At 41.3% G+C, this 25,919-nt stretch overlaps 1 protein-coding gene across 14 annotated transcripts in view; it reads left to right on the top strand.

Annotated features, from left to right (window-relative positions):
* HERC1 (HECT and RLD domain containing E3 ubiquitin protein ligase family member 1) overlaps positions 1-25,919 on the top strand; it is a 224,297-nt gene that overhangs the window by 54,067 nt on the left and 144,311 nt on the right. For all 14 annotated transcript variants that reach the window (XR_012415025.1, XM_073995967.1, XM_065548019.1 and 11 more), the window contains exons 2-3: positions 4,198-5,153; positions 18,590-18,685. Coding sequence is in view for 13 of the 14 variants with exons in the window: in XM_073995967.1 (XP_073852068.1) it covers positions 4,224-5,153; positions 18,590-18,685 (1,026 nt within the window). In the remaining variant the exon portion in view is untranslated. The remainder of the gene's footprint in view (positions 1-4,197; positions 5,154-18,589; positions 18,686-25,919) is intronic.

Here is a 25,919-nt window from a genome sequence, read left to right as displayed (position 1 = left end):
ATTTTAATCAAGTCGCTGTTGTTGTAAGAATAGACAGGTGGACTGGAATAGAGAATCCAGAAATAGATCCTATTAGTGGTGAAGTGAATTATTTTGTTGTTTAGATCTTCTGTTTTCTTATTTTTGTTCACTTGATCCATGTTGTACTGAGAGTGGTATATTCATGTCTCATGTTATTAGCATTTCTATTTATGTTTCCTTGCATCTCCTGTAGTTTTTGCTTTATAAAAGCTGTTGCTGTGCTATTTTGTTTTAGAATAATGCCTGGCTAATTCTTTTGCTTTTTAAAGTCATTTCATCTCTTTGCTTGGAGGTCTTTAGGATTTTATCTTTATCTTTGAAATCTAATAGTTTTACTAGGCTATTTCTTGGAGTTGATTGTTTGGGTTAATTTTCCCAAGTACTGTATTGATTCAGATATTTTTTTCTATTTTAGAAAGTTTTCTTGCATTATAGCTATAAAACCAGCTCTGTTTTTGTTTGGTTTGGTTTGTGTTTTTCTTCCTCACGTAATCCAATAATGTGAATATTACTCTTTTTTTCTTATCTTCTGTTTCCACTTATTTCTCTCTGATCCTTTTTATTTTTCTTTATGTCATTGAGTCTACTCTTCCTTGAATGCTTTTATAATTCATTCTTCATTGCTGAGATAATTTTGACTTTTTCTTCATATTTCTTTTCTGAGTTCAGTTACCTCTTTCCCTTTCTTCTTTCCTTTCCTTTTCTTCTTTTTCTTCCTTTTTGTCTATTTCTGCTTTCAGTTTTTGAATTTTCGATTCAGGGTTTTTCATATCATCATATGTTTCAGTTTATTTAATTTTGTTTGGATTGTTAACTTAAACTTTCTTTTGCTTTGTTGTTATCAGGGAATTTCCTTCAATTGATAAATGTGAAATTTAATTTTTTTTTTGTTTTCTGCAATAGCTCTGTATGCACTTGAGTTTTCTTATGTTCATTTTTATGGTATTGAGTATTTTATAATATTCTTAATTGCATTATCTTCAGTAAATGTAGCAAAGTCCAAATACAATAGCAGAAATGTTGTTTGTTTTACTTGAGGAAAGGGTTGTTCTGTCTTCAATTTTATGGGTCTATTTTGTCTTGCAGGACACTAAGTATTTCCCCTTTTTCTTCTTTTACCCTTCACCGCTCAGTTATTAAAGCATGCTTCTCTCTTCATTTTTGCTTTTTCTTTCCTCTGCATTTCAACAAATGCTTATTTAACACTCGTCTTTTTAAATTGCACCTGCTCTTTTAAACCATGCCTTCTGCTTTAAATTAAAGGTACTTGAAACCTCTTCCCTGTAGCCTGTGCTCTGATCTGCCCAGATACTTTTCCAGTGTTTTCAGATACGGTGTGGATTTAATCTTTCTGGGAGTCACTACAAATCATTTTTAGGTGCCTTCACTAGCCTTTCTCCTCTGTCTTTTCTGCAGTTTTTCTTAGTCTGCCTTTGCTTGCCACAAAGCCTTGTGGGTGGATGGAGGTGAAAGCATGTACCCTAAATTGGTTGACTTTTTCTCTTTTTATTTGCAATTATTTGCAATTTGGCATTCTATGTCTTCAAGTTATGCTACAGGTGTGGTTTGGTATAGAATTTAATTTTTCCTTCTTGTTTTTTTTTACTGTTTGGGGATGAAATTTTGGGCAGATAGCTGTGCAGCTGCCATTGCCTTCAACTATGTAGAAGTCCTGGATTACTTAATAAATGGTGGTGGCATAACTAGCCTTCTACCTGGAAACAATAAAATTGGACTCAGCCTGTGCCATATAGAGTGTATTAAACTTCCAGATGAATGTAGAATTTATTTTAATTCCAGATGGACTAAAGACTCAGGTGTTTTCTTAAAAAAAAAAACTCTCAAGAATATCAAGGTGGTTTTTATGTAGGTGATGATAATCTAGAATTCATGTGGAATCTGGGTGTGAGAGTGGGGCAGGGATACTCTTGACCAAGAATGGAAAACAGAAGCTATAAAATAAAAGATGTGTGTGTTTGTAAAAGATAGATTTAGAAGAAATATTTTCAATGTTGAGGACAGACTGTGATAAAATACAAAAAACTTTTACAAGTTGACAAGATAACAAAATAGGAAAATGCATGAATAAGTATTTCCCAGAAGAGCATATCCAGATGACCAACAAATTTAAGATGTTCAGATTTATTAGTAATTAGGGAAATACAAATTAGAATAACAACATATCCCTGTACAGCTATTAAACCTTCCAAATTTAAAAGAGCACAATTACATATGGCTTATGTGGGAAGGGATGGAGGTAAATAAGGCACTTTTATGTCCTCTGCACAATGCTGGTGTTTAATACCAAATGAAGTCAGGGTGGGGTGGAGGATCATGATTTCCCCCCTCCTCAGTGCATACTTTCCGAGTATCTTAGGAACATGAATTAAGCATAGTAATCATAAACTTGTGAAGGCAAGTGTCATCAGATTTTATATTTAGAATTTAACAGGACATATTGAGAAATAAGAAACTCCTTTTAATTACTGTAGTCTGGAATCTTTATCACTGGAGTGCTTTCTTGATGATCTGCCTATATCATGAAAATTAAATTCCCTTCAGTGATTGAGGATCTTTCTCTATTACCAGCTATCATAAGTGACATTCTAGGGACTTGCTTGAGAGACACTTTCCCTGCAATATTTTGTAATTAAAAATTTTGTGTATATATAAAAAATATGTATCAATGCATCTTATTTCTGATGCATTTCAAAATAAATTACAGATGTCTATTTACTTCCCTCAAGTATACTTCAGCTTGCATGTCATTAACTATTCAGTATTTGTTGAGGTAAAGTTTACATGCAATGCAATGTAAAAATCTCAAGTGCACTTTCACTGATTTTTTTATTTTTGTTTTCTTATGTAGAGACGAGATCTCACTGTGTTGTCCAGGCTGGTCTCGAACTCCTGAGCTCAAGCAGTCCTCCTACCTCGGCCTCCCTCAGTGTTAGGATTAAAGACGTGAGCCACCATGCCCAGCCCACTAGGTTTTAACAAATGTACAACCTGTGTATTCCACACCACTATTGAGACACAGAATATAACCTCAAGAAGTTTCCTCAAGCTCCTCACAGGCAGTTCATGCTGTCACCCTCTGGAGGCAGCCACTATTTTGATTGAAGTATTTTTATGGACTTGTGTTTTGTTTTGGATAAATCTTTAGGAGAGGAATTTTTGGGTCATAGGGTTAGATATATGTTTCGTTTTATGAGAAACTGCCAGACACCTTTCCAAAGTGGGTGTTCCATTCTACAATTATGAGTCCCAAAGTTTGGCCTAGGGAAGTAGAAGGATGGAGTTACCATTTATTGAGAGGAAGAAGTCTATAGGAAGGACAGGTTTGGGTGGGGTGGTGGTAGTGGTAGATTAGGAGCTCAGTTTTGGATATGTTAATTTTGAGATATCCAGCCATAACCGAAACAGATAGCCATGTGGAGGGGCGAAGTAGGCAACTGTGTATATGAATTTGGAGTTAGGGAGAAGGCCTGGGTTGGAGATAAAAATTTGGGAGTCATCAGCGTGTAGAACCCACTGTTACACTGACAGTGGAATCAGAACTGAATGGAAAAGGTACATCTAAAGAAATTACTGTTTTTTAAAATAAACTTTGTGTTTTGGAATTTTAGATTTACAGAAAAGTTGCAAAGATGGTACGGTTTCCATATACCCTTCACCCATTTATCCCTAATGTTAATATCTTAGTAGATAACCATAGTACATTTATCAAAGCTAAAATGGTAACATTCGTACAGTGCCATGAACTTCCAGACTTTTTTTTTTTTTTTTTGAGAGAGAGAGCCTTGCTCTGTTGCCCAGGCTAGAGTGCAGTGGTGCAATCTCGGCTCACTGCAACCTCCACGTCCCAGGTTCAAGCGATTCTCCTGCCTCAGCCTCCCAAGTAGCTGGGACTAGAGGTATGTGCCACCATGCCTGGCTAATTTTCATATTTTTAGAGATGGGGTTTCATCATGTTGGCCAGGAACATCTTGAACTCTTGGCCTCAAGTGATCAGCCTGCTTCGGCCTCCCAAAGTGTTGGGATTACAGGCATGAGCCACCGCATCCGGTCGCATTTCACCAGTTTGAAATAATTAATTGTAATGTAAGATGAAATTTTAGAACATTTTATGAATCCTCTGTATGTTTTTGACTGTTTTCTCTTCTCCCTTTGCAGGACTAATGGCTGAAGGATAAATCAACATGGCAACTATGATTCCACCAGTGAAGCTGAAATGGCTTGAACACTTGAACAGCTCCTGGATTACAGAGGACAGTGAATCTATTGCTACAAGAGAGGGAGTTGCTGTTCTGTATTCTAAACTGGTTAGCAATAAGGAAGTAGTACCTTTGCCCCAACAAGTTTTATGCCTCAAAGGACCACAGTTGCCAGACTTTGAACGTGAGTCTCTTTCAAGTGATGAGCAGGACCACTATTTGGATGCCCTTCTTAGCAGCCAGCTAGCATTGGCAAAGATGGTGTGTTCGGATTCCCCATTTGCTGGGGCACTTAGAAAACGACTGCTTGTACTCCAGCGTGTCTTTTATGCACTTTCTAATAAATACCATGACAAAGGCAAGGTGAAGCAGCAGCAGCATTCTCCAGAGAGCAGTTCTGGGTCAGCAGATGTCCATTCTGTTAGTGAACGCCCCCGGTCAAGCACTGATGCACTTATAGAAATGGGTGTTCGAACTGGTCTAAGTTTATTATTTGCACTTCTAAGACAAAGTTGGATGATGCCTGTGTCAGGACCTGGTCTCAGTCTTTGCAACGATGTTATTCATACTGCAATTGAAGTTGTGAGCTCTTTACCACCATTATCATTAGCAAATGAAAGCAAGATTCCTCCTATGGGCTTGGACTGCTTATCGCAAGTAACAACATTTCTTAAAGGAGTAACTATTCCTAATTCTGGGGCAGACACTTTAGGTCGTAGATTAGCTTCTGAGTTGCTGCTTGGTTTGGCAGCTCAACGAGGCTCATTGCGGTATCTTCTTGAATGGATAGAAATGGCTTTGGGAGCTTCGGCAGTTGTACATACCATGGAGAAAAGCAAACTACTCTCAAGCCAGGAAGGAATGATCAGCTTTGACTGCTTTATGACCATATTAATGCAGATGAGGCGTTCTTTGGTACGTACTATAAAAATCTCAACTTTAAAGCTCATAACAGTTTTAGGAAAAGTTAATGAAGTTTTTAATGAATTGGTGGTAACAGTGAATGATTTGAGACTTCGGTGGTTGTTGAGTTAAATATTTCATATACTTGGAGTGAAGAAACTTTTATGCATGTTAATATATGTGGTTGGTACAGTGTTGAGACTACTGCATCAGGAGTCAGGTTTGTAGTTTTAGCTTTCTGAATTCTCATATGAACTAGGAAATTCATCTAACTTTATGTTTTAGCAGACTTATGAAAAATGAGATATTTTGGCTAGTGATCAGGAGGTCTTTAGGAAAAAAACCTCTTATTTTCATCTTTCCCAGTTTATATTAAACATTTACTATATGCCAAGTACTATTCTAGGCCCTGGGGCTACAACACTGGGGATACAGTTTCTGCCTCCATGGAGCTAACAGCCTAGTAGAGGAGTCAGATAATAAATATTTAATTTCAGGTAGTGAAAATTTCTAAGAAGAGAAGTAAAAGAGGGAAAGGGAATAGAGACTGGTAGACTTAGGACAGAGGTTGGGAGGTGAAAAGTTGCTGTTTAGTTAATGTGGTCAGGGAATTGACTGAGTTGTGACATTAAAGTAGAGACCTGAATGAAGGGAAGTGATGAGCTAAGCAAAGCTCTGTGAAGAGCGTGTTGTCAGAGGAAATTGTTTGACTATCATAACCTTGGATACTACATTAAAGAATAAATAATAAAATAGTAGAGTGTAATCAATGTCAAGAATTTGTAAGACTGAAAAACCGAGAATAAAAATTCAAATGTTAAAATACAAATTTAGATTGGGTACGGTGGCTCATGCCTGTAATCTCAGCACTTTGGGAAGCTGAGGAGGGTGGATCACTTGAGGCCAGGAGTTCAAACCCAGCCTGGCCAGCATGGTGAAACCCCATCTCTACTAAAAATACAAAGATTAGCCAGGTGTGGTGTTGCGTGCCTATAATCCTAGCTACTTGGGAGGCTGAGGCAGGAGAATCACTTGAACCCAGGAGACGGAGGTCGCAGTGATCAGAGATCATGCCGCAGCATTCCTGGGCAATACAGCGAGAATCTGTCTCAAAAACAAAAAATAAAATACAAATTTAAAATATTAAGACTCAAACACTTAAAAGCTGACTTGTTTTTAATTAGGTTACATTGATCAGTCTTTTTTTTTTTTTTTTTCCGAGATGGAGTTTCGCTCTTGTTGCCCAGGCTGGAGTGCAATGGCATGATCTCGGCTCACTGCAACCTCTGCCTCCCAGGTTGAAGCGATTCTCCTGCCTCAGCCTCCCAAGTAGCTCAGATTACAGGCATGCACCACCACGCCCAGCTAATTTTTGTACTTTTAGTAGAGATGGCGTTTTACCATGTTGGCCTTGGCTCGTCTCGAACTCCTGACATCAGGTGATCTGCCCACCTTGGCCTCCCAAACTGCTAGGATTACAGGTGTGAGTCACCACGCCTGGCTTACATTGATTAGTCTTTAAGGTATCCTTTGTTACCAGATATCAACCAACAAATCTATTTAGTTAAAATAACTAAAAATGTCACTTATAAATGATATATATGTATTTCAAGTCTCCCCCTACCCCCAATAAGTAGAAAGCTTTTGGACAGGAGTGTCCATAAAAACCAATTATGTTGAATTTATTTTCAAACCAGGGACATTTAAGTTTTCACTTACTTTGCTTTTTGCATTTATGAACTGAATGGTAAATATTGGGTCATTTTTTACCATTTTATCATAGGTAAGTACTTGGGGTTTTTAGATCATAAGATCTATGAAAATTTGAATTTCTTACTGTTACATAAAAATTTTTTTTTTTTTTTTTTTTTTTGAGATGGAGTCTTGCTCTGTCACCCAGGCTGGAGTGCAGTGACGCGATCTCGGGCTCACTGCAAGCTCTGCCTCCCCAGTTCACGCCATTCTCCTGCCTCAGCCTCCTGAGTAGCTGGGACTGCAGGCGTCCGCCACCTCGCCCGGCTAGTTTTTTGTACTTTTTAGTAGAGACGAGGTTTCACCGGGTTAGCCAGGATGGTCTCGATCTCCTGACCTCGTGATCCGCCCACCTCGGCCTCCCAAAGTGCTGGGATTACAGGCGTGAGCCACCACGCCCGGCAAAAAAAAAAAAAATAAAATACCGCGGGCGGATCACAAGGTCAGGAGATCGAGACCACAGTGAAACCCCGTCTCTACTAAAAATACAAAAAAATTAGCCGGGCGCGGTGGCGGGCGCCTGTAGTCCCAGCTACTCAGGAGGCTGAGGCAGGAGAATGGCGGGAACCCGGGAGGCGGAGCTTGCAGTGAGCCGAGATCGCGCCACTGCACTCCAGCCTGGGCAACAGCGTGAGACTCCGTCTCAAAAAAAAAAAAAAAAAATAAAAAAATAAAAAAATAAAAAAATAAAAATAAAAGCATGCCATGCTTTGTTTGGGATATGGAATGTTGACATAGGTTCTGTGCTCTTCACTTGAGGTGCCCAGGGATGCAATGATGTAATTAAAAAAGCTTTAGGGACCAGCTGTGGGAGGCACGTAGGCCTCTTTGGGTTTTCTTATTCAATATTCAAATCCTCTCACTTGCACATGTTTTTCTAAATTTATTTTCTGATTCTTAATACTTTCTGGTAACATCCTCTTATGTTATACTTCTTTCAAGTCTGTAAAGCCATTCAGTGACCTAAAATAATGTATCTCTTCATGGTCACATGTTAATATTTCTGTAAGAAGTCACTTAATTCCTCATTTTACGGGCTATTTATTTTGCAGTACCTTTGTTACAAAAAAGATACTAATCATTGCACAATATAGTTATATGATTAAATGGTTGCCAATGGTGTGTTTGAACAAAATGCTAGTCACCTTGAGGCAGAAGCCTCTTCCTCGAGGACCTTACCTTCTAAGGCCTTATTCTACAATATTCCTCCTTAATGGGAAGAGGGTACCCCAGGAAACTAGATTTCTTTTCTCAGTGTCCATTTAGCCTCATTGTCTAGGCTTGTATGCATATTTGATAATTGACTGGATAGTTTAAATACTTTTCCTTTCCCCCCCACTTTTTTTTTTTTTTCAGATGGAGTTTTGCTCTTGTTGCCCAGGCTGGAGTGCAGTGGCGTGATCTCGGCTCACTGCAACCTCTGCCTCCCGGGTTCAAGCGATTCTCCTGCCTCAGCCTCCCGAGTAACTGGGACTACAGGCCCCTGCCACCACGCCAGCTAATTTTGTTTTTGTATTTTTAGTAGAGGTGGAGTTTCCATGAAGGCCTACCTTAAAGTAGATCTAAAATAATTTTTTTTTTAATTACTGGATTTCCAGTTTTCTTTCTACCTAGCCTCTCATTCCCAGACAAAATAGCAAATTCACTAGTCAGGGAGGTGCCTCCCTCCTTCCCCTCTATGGCCATACCCGATAATATAGCTCCTTATTGGGGCAGACATACCTCTAAAAAACTAGATTGCTGGCCAGGCGCGGTGGCTCACGCCTGTAATCCTAGCACCTTGGGAGGCCAAGGCGGGCAGATCACCTGAGGTCAGGAGTTTTGAGACAAACCTGGCCAACGTGGTGAAACCCTGTCTCTACTAAAAATAAAAAAATTAGCCGGGCATGATTGCAGGTGCCTGTAATCCCAGCTACTTGGGAGGCTGAGGCAGGGAGAATTGCTTGAACCTGGGAGACGGAGGTTGCAGTGAAGCCGAGATTGCGCCATTGCATTCCAGCCTGGGTGACAGACCAAGACTGTCTCAATAAAAAAACAAAAACAAAACAAAACAAAAAACTAGATTGCTTTTCTCAGAATTCCAGATCTACTCTGGGGAGGAATATGTGTTTGACTTAATTTAGCTCTCTCAAAGCCACCTCAGGCCTACATTAGATTGAATTTTAATTAAATCTCAGATTGGTTTTAGGGGAAAGGAATGGTTATTAAACCGAATTATATATTTGTTATTTCTTCTTGCACAGTCAGTGATAGTATTTGATGCTTTTGGTCTCCAGGACCCGTGTTTCTTTTCTTTTTTTTTTTTTTTTTGAGGTAGAGTCTTGCTCTGTCGCCCAAGCTAGAGTGTAGTGGTATAAACTTTGGCTCACTGCAACCTCCGCCTCCCGGGTTCAAGCTATTCTTGTGCCTCAGCCTCCCTAGTAGCTGGGTTTACAGGCACTTGCTACCATGCCTGGCTAATTTTTGTATTTTTAGTAGAGACGGGGTTTCACCATGTTGGCCAGGCTGGTCTCGAACTCCTAACCTCAGGTGATCTACCTGCCTCAGCCTCCCACAGTGCTGGGATTACAGGCATGAGCCACGGTGCCCAGTCTAGAACCCACGTTTCTTACACTTTACTGTTGTCTGAGGACTAGGAAATTTGTAGAGCCTCTTCTGATTACACTAGACCCCAACCTGACCTGATCCTCCCTGTCTTGAATTTCTCTATCCTTGAGTAACTGGGCCAGAACTTATCTCCAAGCTATAAGTTAGAGGGAGAGACACATAACCATCTATTGAGTATCTGGTACAAGACCTAACAAAAATAAGTTCAATCTGTAAATTATATTTACTTGTGTGATTCTTAATCTCTGCTGCCTACACATATATAATGAGTTTGGTGGGAACACACAATATATTCATTAACTTACATGAGAATAGGGAAGTAATTTCAGTGTATGTCTTCAAATTATAAAAAATAACCACATGTATGCCATTCGCCTTTGATGCCGCTAGGTGTTTACTGCACGTGGTGTGCCAGATACTGCTAGGTACTGGGTTAAAAAGATGAATAAACTTTGTAGCATCCATCTCTTTAGGCAGCCCACAGTGTAATGAAAGAGGGATGAACAGACATTTTAAATTAATGATAATGGGCTATAGTAGAAGTCTGTACTGGGAGGAGATGATGGGATGAAAGAAGAGGGTGGGAGGCAAAGGGGCAGAAAATGTCTTATGGAGGAAGTACCCCTGAAGTTAGTTGAAAAGTAGGAGGAATTTGCCAGCAATTTTGAGGCATGTGTGTCAGGAGAGCTGGACAAGTTTTCAAATGAGAGGCTTACAAAGCAATTGAGGTGTGGGAGAGCAAGCCCCAGGACGTATGGAATGGAATGAGATGAGATTGAGGCTGCAAGCTAGGCAGAGCTCTGTATCCCATGCTATAGGCTTTGGGGACTTGATCACATCCATATGCAATGTGGATTTACTGAAGCAATTCTGAGTAAAAACAACCAGAATGGAAGGAAATGTACTCCATTTAGTCTTGTCTTTGAATATCTTAAGCAGACAAATGTGGGAGAAAAAATTGTTATTTTGTATAGTAGATAAGAAGAAGGTAACTAAAAACCTGTGAAACCAAAAATTTTATTATTATTATTATTATTATTATTATTATTATTATTATTTGAGACAGAGTCTTGCTCTGATGCGCAGGCTGGATTGCAGTGGCATGATCTCAGCTCACTGCAACTTCCACCTCCCGGGTTCAAGCAATTCTCCTGCCTCAGCTTCCCAGGTAGCTGGGATTACAGGTGGCTGCCACCATGCCTGGCTAATTTTTTTGTATTTTTAGTAGAGATGGGGCTTCACCATATTGGCTAGGCTGGTCTCGAACTCCTGCTGACCTCAGGTGATCTGCCTGCCTCAGCCTCCCAAAGTGCTGAGATTACAGGCATGAGCCACCACACCCGGCTTATTTTTTTGAGATGGAGTTTAGTTCTTGTTGCCCAGGCTGGAGTGTAATGATGTGATCTCGGCTCATTGCAACCTCTGCCTCCCAGGTTCAAGCAGTCCTCCTACCTCAGACTCCTGAGTAGCTGGGACTACAGACATGCACCACCACGCCCAGCTAATTTTTGTATTTTTAGTAGAGATGGGGTTTCACCATGTTGGCCAGGCTGGTCTTGAACTCCTGACCTCAGGTGATCTGCTCGCCTCGGCCCCCCAAAGTGCTGGGATTATAGGCATGAGCCACCACAACCTGGCCCCCAGATTTAGTTTAATTTCCAGTTTATTTTTGGACCATTTAACTTTCTATCTTGTTGACAGTGTGAACAAATGAAGTTATACATTTAATGGGCTATATTTTTCAAAATTTATTTTCTCTAAAAATGCCCAGCTTTAGCCCTGTTTTGTTTTTTATTTCCCCAGTATATTTACAAAATACACTAAGAATTCTGTGTAGAATGTGTGTTTTTTGTTTTTTTTTTTTGAAACAGAGTCTCACTCTGTTATCCAGTCTGGAGTGCAGTGGCAAAATCTCGGCTCACCTCCCGCCTCCCGGGTTCAAGCAGTTCTCCCCACCTCAGCCTTACGAGTAGCTGGGATACAGGTGCCCGGCACCACACCCGGCTGATTTTTATATTTTTTAGTAGAGACGGGGTTTTGCCATGTTGTCCAGGCTGGTTTTGAACTCCTGACCTCAGGTAATCCAACCACATAGACCTCCCAAAGTGCTGGGATTACAGGTGTGAGCCATGATGCCCGGGCTGTGTAGAATGAGTTTTAGATGTGTCTTTCATCGTAATTGACTGAAGCTGGAGTAGACTTATCCTTAAATACTGACTCTTTTGGGAAGAAATTAACAACAGTCATTACAGTGTTGGTAGGATATTTTGTTTTGGTATTGCTACATTTGGCAGTCATTTATTAAAGGCTCCCAGTATTTTCTCTTCTTTCTCAGTATATATACATAATGCAAAATAATAATTATTGCTGTCCGTTTGGAGATCTTACTATGTAGCGGGAACTGTGCTAAGCATGTTTTGCACATAATTTCAGTTAATTATGTAACAGCTCTAAATGTAGGCATCATTCCGGTCTCAAGATGAGACCCTTTCAGTCAGTGCCAGTAAGTGATGGAGCCTAGATTTAAGCCCAAGTTTATCACTAAAAACTTTATGCTGTTTTCAACATTTTTCTCCATACTGTAGAAAGGCATAAAAGAGGGATCATGATGGCCCTGGTGCTAGCTCCTAGAAAGGTACATCAGTCTACTTATCTGTTTTCGTTTTGGTGATCACTAGAGGTGGCTTTTAGATAATGAAGCCACAGATCACAATTGCGTTTTTTCTCAGAAATGCTTCACAGCTAATTAGGGAATTTGGAGAGGTTGCAACCAAGTATTTGTTGGTGTAGCAACACGTTGTATGTCTAGGGACTAGTTACTTTTAAACATTTAGCTTCTGGTATGATTCCATATCTAAGTCTGGACTGTGAAGCCTTACTACTCAAAGTGTGAGCCATAGACAATAGCATTGGCATCACCTGCATTTGTTAGAAATGCAGAATCTTAGGCTTCTTCTATACTTACTGATTAGGATCTGTATTTTAACAAGATCACCAGGTAATTCATGTCAACACTGAAATTTGAGAAGCACCATCCTAAATAATTAAAAAGAAAAACTGACTTGGCAGCAGCAGGTTAATAGCAGATGACCCAGCAATAAGAGAAACAGTCAAATAGAATCACAGATCTGAAGACAATGAGCAATGTGCTATGATTGGAAGGCTCTGATTAGCTAGCATAGTTATTGGAAGCTATCTGAGACGTGAGGGATTTGGGACAGCTGAAGAGAATAATTAAGAATAATGATTATTAATGGGGTGGGGTGATTACAGAGACTATGACAACAGGAAGCTTTACATAGTAAATTTATGAAGATCTTAGAGAGGCCGGGCGCGGTGGCTCATGCCTGTAATCCCAGCACTTTGGGAGACCAAGGCAGGCGGATCATGAGGTCAGGAGATCAAGACCATCCTGGCTAACACGGTGAAACCCTGTCTCTACTAAAGCAAAACAAAACAAAACAAAACAAAAATTAGCTGGGCGTGGTGGCGGGCACCTGTAGTCCCAGCTACTCCGGAGGCTGAGGCAGGAAAATAGCGTGAACCCAGGAGGCGGAGCTTGCAGTGAGCCAAGAACGCGCCACTGCACTCCAGCCTGGGTGACAGAGCGAGACTCCATCTCAAAAAATAAATAAATAAATAAATAAAATAAAAAAATAAAGATCTTAGAGAAAAGGAAGCTATATGAAGAGCCTGAAGATGAAACTTCTCTGCAGCTTTGCTGGGGTGAGGAGAGTGGTGTGAAAGTCAGTCATTTGCGTGGACTTCATCATAGCAGCTTTTGAAGGCCGAGGGGGAACTTGTTAGATGACAAAAAAGTTCTGCCACGTAATAGTCGGCTATTTGGAGGACTCTCCAAAGTGACTGACATTTCAGTGATTTGAGGGTAGCAGGATATTTGCTGTTTTGTTTTGTTTTTGAGATGGAGCCTCGCTCTTGTCTCCCAGACTGGAGTGCAATGGCGTGATCTTGGCTGTCTGCAACCTCCGTCTCCTGGGTTCAAGTGATTCTCCTGCCCCAGCCTTCCCAGTAGCTGGGACTACAGGTGCCCACCACCACGCCCAGCTAATTTTTTGTAGTTTTAGGGGAGACGGGTTTCACTATGGTCAGGCTGGTCTCAAACTCCTGACCTCAGATGATTCACCTGCCTCGGCCTCACAAAGTGCTGGGGATATTTGCTGTTTTAATAATTTGCAATTATGTATAGTTTATTTGCCCAGTAGATACAGATTGATGTAAATTTTACCATTGTTTTATTTACCTGATGGAATAGAAAAAGGATAGATGATTATATAGAGCAACTTAAAACCTATAGGCTGGGCACAGTGGCTCACGCCTGTAATCCCAGCACTTTGGGAGGCCGAGGTGGATGGATTGCCTGAGGTCAGGAGTTTGAAACCAGTGTGGCCAACATGGTGAAACCGCATCTCTACTAAAAATACAAAAAAATTAGCTGAGCATGGTGGCGTGTGCCTGTAATCCAGCTACTCGGGAGGCTGAGGCAGGGTAATTGCTTAAACCCGGGAGGTGGAGGTTGCAGTGAGCTGAGACTGAGCCACTGCACTCCAGCCTGGGCAACAGAGCAACACTCTGTCTCAGAAACACACACACACACACACACACACACACACACACACACACAAATGAAAAACCTATAAAACTTCAGTGTAGGCCCGGTGCGGTGGCTCACGCCTGTAATTCCAGCACTTTGGGAGGCCCAGGTGGGTGGATCACCTGTGGTCGGGAGTTCGAGACCAGCCTGAACCAACATGGAGAAACTCTGTCTCTGCTAAAAATACAAAATTAGCCGGGCGTGGTGGCGCATGCATGCCTGTAATCCCAGCTACTCAGGAGACTGAGGCAGGAGAATCACTTGCATCTGGGAGGTGGAGGTTATAGTGAGCCGAGATCGTGCAGTTGCACTCCAGCCTGGACAACAAGAGCGAAGCTCCATCTCAAAAACAAAACAAAACAAAAAAACACACACACAAAAACCAACCTTTAGTGTATTTCGAAACTTAAGAAATTCTAAGTAAGTGTTATTAATAGTTAATAAGCTTTATTAATGTGCTTGTTTTTTATTTTGAGACGGAGTCTTACTCTGTCACCTAGGCTGGAGTGCAGTGGTGCGATCTGCAACCTCCGCCTCCTGGGTTCAAGTGATTCTCCTGCCTCAGCCTCTCAAGTAGCTGAGATTACAGGCACATGCCACCATGCCCTGAGAATTTTTGTATTTTTAGTAAAGACAGGGTTTTATCATATCGGCCAGGCTGGTCTCAAACTCCTGACCTCAAGTGAACTGCCCGCCTCAGCCTCCCAAAATGCTGGGATTACAGGTGTGAGCCATTGCGCCTGGCCAATATGCTTTTAATGATATTAATTTTAATTAATTACTAATATATAATATAACTAACATAAATCAGCACTAATCAAATTAATCGGATTAATATTGATGAAGTTAATGTTTGACCTACATTATTATATTAATAGTATAAATACAATTTAATATTTATTAATAGTTAATAAGCCTTAATAATAAACTTTATTAATAGATCCTGAGGTGGGAGGATCACTTGAGCCTGGGAGGTCGAGCCTATAGTGAGTTATGTAAACCAAAACATATCTGAGACAGGTCTCAAATCAATTTAGGTTTGTCAAGGTTAAGGACAATGCCTGGGAGATGAGTGTAAACCAAGAAGTTTCTGAGACAAGAAATTGATCTTTCTGAATCAGTTTAGAAAGCCATTGCACTGCAGCCTGGGCGACAAGAGCGAAACTCTGTCTCATAAATAAATAAATAAAGTTTATTTTGCCAAGGTTAAGGACATGCCTGTGACAGAGCCTCAGGAGGTCCTTGTGGCAGGTGCCTGAGGCGGTTGGGGTACAGCTTGCCTTTATACATTTTAGGGAGACATAATATATCAATCAATATATGTAAGATCTTATTGATTTGATCTGAAAGGATGGGATAACTCGAGGTCAGGGGGCTTTCAGGTCATTGGTAGATTTAAACATATTCTGATTGGCAGTTGGTTGAAAGAGTTAGTAGAAAGGAATGTGTGGATTACAATAAGGCGTTGGGGAGAGGTAGGTTTTATCATGCAGATCAAAGCTTCCAAGTAGCAGACTTAGAGAGAATAGATTGTAAATGTTTTTTTCAGACTTAAGGTCTGTATTGATGGGCATAATGCTGGGTGGGTATAATGAGGCATGTCCAACCTCCCACTTCCCGTCCTGGCCTGAATCAGTTCTTCAGGTAATATTTTAGAGTGCCCTCCCATAGGAAGGAGTCCATTCAGATGGTTGCTGGGGGCCTTTGTATTTTAGTTTTGGTTTACAGAGATCTGTGCCTTTCTACAAAGGTGATATTGAGGGCTTCACTATTTAAAGGGGAGAAGCAGGCTGGAGGGGAAAAAAGGAGGGTATGGTCACATTACTGAATCCACAAATTGCAAGAGAAAAGGAGCAGAATAGTGGAATTATGTATTTCTCTGGTGCTCAGTAGATAGGCATTTTATATAAGATAAGGTGAACATAGAGTTACCTGTGAGGATATTCACCCTTTCATCTGTAGCTGTCTACTTTGGAACAAAAGGAAAGGCAGCTTCTTGCATAAGTCAGCCTTCAGCCTAATTTTTTTCTTTTGTCAGGGTGCGTTGGAGTCTCAAGTTTTTATTTCCTTTTCACAGCAATAATCTTTGCCACTGAATTCCAGGCTTGGCAACAGAGCAAGACCCTGTCTCAAAAACAAATAAATCCATAAATAAATATTTAAAAAAACAGGGTTAGGCTGGGCACGGTGGCTCATGCCTGTAATCCCAGCACTTTGGGAGGCTGAGGCAGGCAGATCACCTGAGGTCAGGGGTTCGAGACCAGCCTGGCCAACATGGTGAAACCCGTCTCTACTAAAAATACAAAAATTAGCTGGGCATGGTTGTGTAGGCTTGTAATCCCAGCTACTTGGGAGGCTGAGGCACAAGAATCACTTGAATCTGGGAGGTGGAGGTTGCAGTGAGCTGAGGTTGTACCAGTGCACTCCAGCCTAGGCGACAAAGTGAGAATCCGTCTCAAAAAAAAAAAAAAAAAAAAAAAACCCTTAGAGTTAGGTGTAAATACTGTGGGCATTTGAAGACATTAATTGGAATTTTGTACTTGGTCCAAAATATGCGTTTTTAAATTATTATTTCGGAATCATGTTACTTAAAATAGCCTGATTTGAAAATCAGAGAATCTTAGAGTTGGATGAGATCTTGTGGGTTATCTAAGTCAGTCTTTCTTCCCCTGTAGCGGATATACTTTTCTGTGGTATATCTGTTAAGAGATAATTTAGAATACAATTATTTTTACAATATAGTATCCTTTGAAATAAAGCCACTGATGAAAATTTCACAATTATATGATGGATAAATTATAGAAAGAACTTGACATTTGTGCTCTAAAGACTTAAGGATATGGAAATTTGAGGGACAATGGATATTTAGTTCACTTTCTGATTTATCTTTTTTTTTTTTTTTTGAGACAGAGTCTTGCTCTGTTGCCCAGGCTGGAATGCAGTGTCATGATTTTGGCTCACTGCAACCTCTGCCTCCTGGGTTCGAGTGATCCTCCTGCCTCAGCCTCTCGAGTAGTTGGAATTACAGGCGTGTGCCCCCACACCTGGCTAATTTTTTTTTTGTATTTTTAGTAGCAACGATGGGGTTTTGCCGTGTCGGCCAGGCTGGTCTTGAACTCCTGAGCTGAAATGATCTGCCTGTCTCCTCCTCCCAAAGTGCTAGGATTACAGACGTGAACCACCGTGCCTGTCCTATCATTTTTTGATGAGATAATGATTTCTCCCATTGGGTCCTGTTGTGGAGAGTAGGCAGTAAGTCTCAGAGAGGTGCTGTGATTCCTCAGCTGTGCTAGGAAAAAGATGAACTGATTTCCTGGTGTTAGCAGTGGCAAATCCTTATGAGTCTGCAGTAACCTCAATTCTTGCCTCCTCAGAAAAAGAATTCGACTGAGGGGCATAAAGAGACTGAGGCAAATTTTAGAGCTGGAGTGTAAGTTTATTTAAAAAGCTTTAGAGCAGGAAAGAAAAGCAGTGAAGTACACTTGGAAGAGGGCCAAGCAGGTGACTTGAGAGATCAAGTGCCCGGGTTGACTTTTGACTTAGGCTTTTATATGTTAGCATACTTCCCGGGTCCTGTGTTTCTTCCCTTGGGGTAGGCTGTTCACCTGCACGGTGGTTTGCCAGCCCTTGAGAGGGGAGCATGCGCAGTGTGTTTACCAGAGTTGTACGCATGCTCACTTGAGGCGTTCTTCCCTTACCCATTGAATGTCCCTAGAAGGTCATATACCAGTTGAACTCCTCCATTTTACCTCTTAATGTGCATGCTTGATCCCACTCACCCAGCTCCTGAGATCTTATCAACAAGTTGCTGATCACAAGTTTCAGGTTTTTTTCTGTCTGTTGGGAGACTGCCTTTCCCTGGTACTGGCTGCAATCAATTATTGTTTTAGAGAGACAGTTAACCACTGCCTGACCATCACTTGATGGTCACCTGACATACCTGGTGGTAGGGGTTGGGGGGTGGCCCTCTCCTGCCCTGCTCATGTCTGACTAGCTACCTACTGTAATACTGGGACCTTGGTTGTGGTGAAACTAAGAAGGGAGGGACAGACTTTCTGCTGCTTTGGTCAAGTCATTACTAAAGCTGTCAGGTGGGAGGCAGGTGGGCAATATACCCATGGGGAGTATTTCCTGAGACCACGTTTTCTGGATATTGGTCACCCAAAGAGTGGGTAACTGGCAAAATTCTGCTTCCTTGATTGTTTCTAGAGCCCTATGTCTCTTGGAATAAATCACTTTTTAATAAGGTAATCAGTGAGGGATTGGCATGTAATTTATCATGTGATGCAGTAGCCAGCTCATTTAATAAAACTTCCTTGTAAAAGTTAGTTTCATGACCTAATGTTAGGATTTGGTTTCAGTGCACATAATTATATAAACAGGTCTTCAAATAGGTGTTTTTGTAGACTGTTTAAGTAATTTTAATGCATATGTCTCTCCCCTTCCTACACTGTGTCCCACAATGTTTTAATTATAGGGTTCATCTGCTGATCGGAGTCAGTGGAGAGAACCAACCAGAACATCGGATGGCTTGTGCTCCCTTTACGAGGCAGCATTATGTCTCTTTGAAGAGGTACGTAATAATCATGGCTTTTGTGTTGAAAACTTTGTGTTAAAATGCTATGGCATGTATTTATCCCTTAAAAATAATCCATTTTCTCTGGAAAAGCTACAAAAGGAGGTGGCACCAGTTGTTACCTTTAGAGAGTGGAACTGGGGTATCTAGGGTGGGGGTGGGGTGAGTAGGAGACATACTTTTCAATGTGTATACCCTTTCATTTGTTTTGATTTTTGAATTATGTGCTGGTAACTTCAATTGAAAGAATTTTGTATTAAGTAAAACATAGAAAAATGTACACATATATAGCTTAATTATAAAATACCCTTCTAATATGTACCTAGGTAAAGAATTTTCTTAGTCATTGCAGAAGCCCTTTCACAGCCTTGTCATAACCTGTTTGTCCTCCCCAAAGTAACCACTATTGTGACTTTGATCACTTCCTTGTATTTCTTTATACTTCTGTCAACCAGATGTGCATCCTTAAACACTATAGTCGTGCCCATTAAAAAAAAAAAAAGGAAAGTCTTTTAAATCTTTTAATCTTTAGGTTCCCTCCTCCATTTTTCTTTTCCTTCAATATGTTTGTTCAGGAACCTAGGCTTTTTGGGCTGTAGCATTTCCCACAGTCTGGGTTTTGCTAATAGATTACTCATGATGCAGTTCTGTATGTTTCTTTATCTTCTGTATTTCCTATAAATTGGCAACTGGATCCAGAGGCTTGATCAGTCGCAGGTGTTAGGTCTTTAGCAAGACTGTATACATGTTGTGTTCTTCCATTAGGTTCCATCTGGTTGTCTTTGTGGTATTAGCAGCCGTTGATGGTTAATGACTACATTAATTCATTTGTGCTTGGTTGCAAAATATGATACTCTAATTCTGTCATTTCTTTTTATTAGTGTTGGGGTGATCAGACCCAACACCAGGTCGTGGGGGTGGCAAAGTCCGGTGGAGTTAAAGGATTGAGAAAAAGACAGTTTAAGAAAGGTGGGACACCAGGGGGCCATCCCTATCGTGGAGCTCACGAAGGCCCTGAGCTCTGGGAGCCCACGGTATTTGTTGGTAATCTAACAGAGAAATAGGTGGTGAGAATGTGGAGATCAAAAGGGCAGGCACATGGTCTACAGCTGTGATGGTTTAGCATTTATATGAAACATGTTCTGCTACTTGAGATAATGGGAATAGGAGCCTAGGAGGGCTAGAAGCAAGGAGCCAGCAAGTCTAGACACATTCGAGAGGACATTATATGCAAGCCCTGCCTCAGTTTCCCTCCCAACACTCAGCTTTTTCCCAACATGCCCTCTTTTTGTAAAAGAGAAGGTATCATTATTACTAGCTATCATTATTACAAGAGGTGGCCTCTTTTAATTGAGCAAGGCAGTTGCAGGCTGTGCAACCTTTAATTGCCGGGTTGGTGATCCAGCTTCATTTTTCTTAGCCCTTATTCAAACTGGAGTCACTCTGGTTTGAATGTTTCCTGCATACCTCCCCTTTCCCTTAATCCTAGGGGTTGCAGAAGGATGAAGGTCCTTCTGTAACTTCTTCATGCTGAATAGGGGTGATCATACTCCTGCCTAACTATTAGGGGCTCTTGTATTCAGGGTAGAGAAGAGCTGAGTCAGAAAGCACTGGTCCATTAAGCATCGTGACTCTGGTCGGTCCTCATTCCATCTTTGCATTCAGATTCAGCTGGCTCATGGCCCGTACTGGGGGAACCCGGGCCATGGTTGGGATTCATAGGTCCCTCCAGTCTCCCATTCCATGGTTGTACGCATCTTGAGGGCATCTACACGGTTCGCTCATCTCCTGCAAAAACGCAAGCATACCCTCACCCCCACATTAGTAAATCTACTGAAACAGAAGCAAAAACTTTTGTGGCTGTAGCCAGGAGGCCACTGAGAGTGAGAAATAGGCCTTTTCTGATTAACAGAAGGCATAGAGAAAGCAAATCAAGGCTTAAAAGCAATCCTTAAACCTTCAATTTGCACTGTACGGGTGGGTCCACTAGGTGCTGTGGCTCATGATAGATCTTCAGATGTTTGGTGGGCACCCACATAGGCACCTGATTGTCACCTGGAGAGACACAAGCAAATCATCTTCCCCATAAAATTATCTTTAGGCAGGAATCGGAGGAAGTAGACTCAGAGGTAAGGAGAATTTTGGGGCTTAATGACTTCCTGATGTTTGATAGGTGTTCCCTTGGAAGTTAGGAATTCCCCTTCTCTCCATATTGCTGTGTGGGCATGAAGGACTAGGTAAGCATACTTAGAGTCTGTATATATATGTACCCTTTTTCCTTCTGCTAATTCTAGTGTATAATGGCCCCTGCTTTTGCTAGGATGTCTCTCCCTAACAAAGGAGTGGGGTTTTCAGGCATAATTAGAAAGGGATGTGAAAGAGTAAAGTTCCCCAGTCACAATTTAGTGGCGGGGAGAAGTATCTAGTGACTGACTATCCTAGGACCCTTCGGATAGTGACAGATCTGGAGGACAGTTGTCCGGGACAGGAGAGTGAGAAGGCTGCACCAGTGTCCAGGAGACAGTTAACCTCCTGGCTGTCAATGGTCAAGCATACCTGGGGAGGGTGATGGCTTGGGCTGGCGCTTGCCCCGGGCACCCTCAGTCCTGCTGCTGGATCATCTGGTTAGTGGCTTCTGACTCAGAGGACCTTCGTCCCCTGGGGCAGTGGGCCTTCCAGTGATTCCCTTGACATAAGGGGCATGGATGAGGGGGCGGATTATTTCTATTCAGGCAACCTTTTTTAAAGTGTCCTTGCAGACCACACTGGAAGCAAGCCCTATTAGGCATTTGATTTTCCCAGCCTTTCCCTTTTCCAGAGCCTCCAAAGTCCGCTTGCCTGAGGGTCATGGCTAAAGTGGTGGCCTTTTTTTTTTTTTTTTTAAATCCCATTTGATCTGCTCCTCCTAATCTCTATTATAAAAAACTGAGGTTGCCAAGTTCAACAGGGTTTCTAAGTTTTTTCTGGGCCTAAGGTGGACTTAAGTTTTTTCTAATGTCTGCAACTGACTGAGTGATAGACTTATCCTTTAAGATTGGCTGGCCTTCAACAGAGTCAGGTGACAGAGAGATATGCTTCCTCAGTGCCTCCCTTAGTCTCTCCAGAAAGGCAGTAGGATTTTCTTTCCCTGTGTTGTGGTGGACATCATTGAATAATTCATAGGCTTCTTCCTAGTTTTCATTAGTCCTTATAGCACGCAAGTTAGCAAATGTCTGTGGCACCAATCTCCATGTTCTGATTCTGCGTCCCAGTGAGGATCTACACAGGGAACTGCCTGCTGACCTGTGGGGAATTGTTCTCTTTCCTCTGTTGTCATCCTATCATTGACCTGACTGAGATACCAGAGATCGCCAAACTCTTGGGCTGTAGTTATGGTGGCATTTGGGGTTAGTGTCTGATCTAGCAGTAACATCTCTCCATGTCAGATCAAAGGATTGTCCTAACCCTTGTAAAACATCAGTATAACCATCTGAGAATTTACCTAGGTCTATTTTAATTTGTTTCAAGTCTGAGAGGGAAAAAGGTACATACACTCTTGGTCCAAATTCTCTAGAATACATCTTAGGGGTGTTTTTGCCTTGGAGGGAACGTTTCCCATCTGAAAAAAACATAGGGATGCCAGCACCCCTAGTCATTTTCCAATGAGCATTAGTCCTGGAGCATCCTCTTTGGTCCTAATGCTTATTCCTTTCCAGGGTGCATAACCACCCATGGACCTCTGCTTATCGGATTAGTTACGCTTACTGATGTAGCAGTCCTGCACCTGTTTTCCTGCTTTTCTTGACCACAAAGGGGTCCGGGCTGCTGGATTCTAGTGTTCCTCTACCATCATGCCCAACATTGTCTTTGTGCTCATAGGTGAGTTCTAGAGCTGGGCTGGGTTCCTGAATATTTCATAACAACCCAGCTGCCCCATCAAGATGCATTCCCATAAACAGTTCTTACGCAAATTCGTTTCAGAGAGGATGTAGGTAATCTTTTGAGTCGGGATTGAGATAGTTTGATTCTGTGAGTACTCTAAGACTTGGCTGAGTGCAAACAGCTCCTACGTTTGAGCAGACCAATTATTAAGCAATTTTCCTAACTCTGCTTCTATAAGAGTCTCCCTATCACTTACTGAATACCCATTGTGTGGTGTGTGTGTGCGTTTTGCCCTCTCTCTCCCCCTCTTCAATCTCCCGGGAGGAACCATCTATCCTCCTGTCCTGAAGGGAGTTTCTCCTAGGTCTAGTCGGACCTTTGTATGGTAATTAAGATTTAAATACCTCGTTAGGAAACCTGCTGGGTTAAGGGAATTTTCAGTGGTTAATGTTAAATCTTTTTCTAACAGAATAGCCCCATACTTTGAGATTTTTGAGTTAGTAAGCTACCTTTTTGCTTTTTGATAGCTCTGAACTGGTGAGGTGTGCTCACAATGAGGTTTCTTCTAAAAGTTATTTTTCTACTTGTTAGCAAAGCAATTGCTGCTACAGATCGAATGCATTATGGGCTATCAGGGGTTACTGGGTTAAAGATTTTTGGTAGGAAGGCTACTGTTTGTTAGTGGTCTCAGTGCTTTCCGGCTACTCTCTTGTTTACACTGACAAGGTAGTATTGGAGTGTTATAGGGTCCCGGAGAAGACCTTCAATTATCAATTATAGGTTTTAAGTTTACCCTGGCTTTTAAAGGAATAGTACACTTTTCTTTACTTGTATATCTTTCTCCTTTGTAGACGCATTTTGGAAACACAGTGGAAGGACGTTTGTTGTCCTCCCTGCTGGATGATAGTTACGGGGAATTGCCATGCTTCAAGGTCTCCCTCGGTTCTAGCCTTTTGAATAGAAATTTGTATAGCACCAATTGCTCCAGGTTTTAATGTTGCAACTACAGGAGCAGTAAAGTTTTGTAGCTAATTCATCTTCTCGCCCATTAAGAGGAGAAAGAGGAGGTGGCCTTTCACTTAATTCAGCAGGTGGAGCTGATGGGCTAAAACATACTTTTTTCAGTTTCCCTTTCTTTTATTTCCTCTGGTTTCCTGTTCCTCACACTCAGAATCTGAATTTAGTTCTTTACACTCGTCCTCCTCTTCCTCATCTGAATCTGCCTAATCATCTGTTTGAAATGGCTCAAGAGCTGCTTTTATTAGTGCCCACATTGACCAAACCAAGATTGGAATTTTTGCTCCATCTTTATACTTTTTTTTTTTTTTTTTTAATCTTGCCAATTCTCTCCCATTCATCCAACTCCATAGTCCCCTGTTCCGGGAACCATGGGCAAAACTACTGAACTGCACTAGAGTGAGTGATAAATTCTGAGTACGAACTTTCACTCCCCCCACTTCGTAATAAATGCCTTAAGTAATTTAAGCAGAATGACTGCTTTCACTTTGTTCTATTGTTACCCTGGTTCTTCCAAGTGCTCAGCTTTCCCCCGAGCTGCTTTTAGACTTCCTCGGGTGTCCTTTGATGTTGTATCCTCTGCTTTCACACGCTCTGGTGTTCCTTCACCGGGGTCTTTGTCACCCCACATTGGGCAGCCAGGAATGTGGGGGTGACAAAATCTGGCGGAGTCAAAGGATTGAGGAAAAAAAGACAGTTTGAGAGAGAAAGGTGGGACACCAAGGGGCTATTGCTATTGTGGAGGCTATGAAGGCCCTGAGCTCTGGGAGCCCACGGTATTTATTGGTAATCAAAGAAAGAAACAGGTGGTGAGAATGTGGAGGTCAAAAGGGCAGGCACATGGTCTACAACTGTGATGGTTTAGCATTTATATGGAACGTGTTCTGCTACTTGAGATAATGGGAGTAGGAGCTTAGGCGCCTAGGAGGGCTAGAAGCAAGGAGCCAGCAAGTCTAGACACATTTGAGAGGACATTATGCAAGCCCTGCCTCAGTTTCCCTCCCAACACTCAGCTTTTTCCCAACAATTAGTTGCAATATTTTTATGAAGAGATTCCCTTATTGACTGATTACTCTGCTATGGTTTATATAGGAAAAGCAGACTAAATGCTTGATTCTTTTCATCTGTTCTTTATTTACCAGTTTTCAATTTAATGAATTGTCCTCCTACCATCCTCCAAACTTGGCCAATTAACTTCATTTAAAAAATACCATGGGCTGGGCGCAGTGGCTCACACCTGTAATCCCAGCACTTTGGGAGGCCGAGGCGAGTGGATTACCTGAGGTCAGGAGTTTGAGACCAGCCTGGCCAATATGAAGAAACCTCGTCTCTATTAAAAATACAAAAAATCAGCCGGGTGGGGTGGCGGACGTCTGTAATCCCAGCTACTCAGGAGGCTGAGGCAGGAGAATTGCTTGAACCCGGGAGGCAGAGGTTGCAGGGAGTGGAGATCATGCCACTGTGCTCCAGCCTGGGCAACAAGAGCGAAACTGTGTCTCAAAAAAAAATAAATGAATAAAATAAGTCATTATGAACCCACAGATTTAAGCCTGTTTGAGTTTCAGCACATTGAATTATTATCTGCAGTGAAGGTCATATTGTTTCAATTTTGGCTATTAGTCTCTTCAGGGTAGTTCCTAAGTTATTTTATCATAAGCCTAATAATCTTTTATAGTCTCCTTGCTTTCTGATATGTTTCATTGTTTCTGGCTGATCTTACACATTTCTTGCCCCCAATCTGAAATCATCTAGTTAGTTTTCTGAAAAAAAGTCCTGGTTTCTTTTATTGGAAAATGATGCTTCAAGACCACAATCAGGGTGCTAGAAATGCTTACTGCTACTGAGTTGATCTTATTTCTAGGCTTTTATATTCATAGTGGACAGAGCTAGGATGTGTATACATGTGTATTTAAAGCTAAGATACCTAATGAGTTCATACTGATACTTTCAAATTCACAGCTATAGAATTTTTACTTAACCTTTACATTTATATCTTCTTCCTTTTAAACTAAGATTTCTGATTCCCATAGATACAAGGATGAGAATTAGAAAATGCCATTATTACTCATTTGTTTTAATTACATGTTACACACATATACACATAAACAGTCCTAAAATAAGACAAATAACTACTGCTGTATGGTTACCAAAAAAATTAATTTCTAAAGTATGCTTTCCCTGTTTTTTAGTAATTGCATTACATCTATATAGGGCATATAGTTATTACATACTCTCTGCATTTTTTTTTGTTTGTTTTTTTGAGACAGTCTTGCTCTGTTACCCAGGCTGGAGTGTGCAGTGGTATGATCATAGTGCCCTGCAGCTTCTATCTCCTGGGCTCAAGTTATCTTCC

The sequence above is a fragment of the Macaca fascicularis genome, chromosome 7 (genome assembly GCF_037993035.2).
Source record: "Macaca fascicularis isolate 582-1 chromosome 7, T2T-MFA8v1.1".
Classification (NCBI taxonomy): domain Eukaryota; kingdom Metazoa; phylum Chordata; class Mammalia; order Primates; family Cercopithecidae; genus Macaca; species Macaca fascicularis.
Note: the sequence above shows the minus strand (reverse complement) of the source record. Positions and strands in the feature narration are given on the sequence as shown.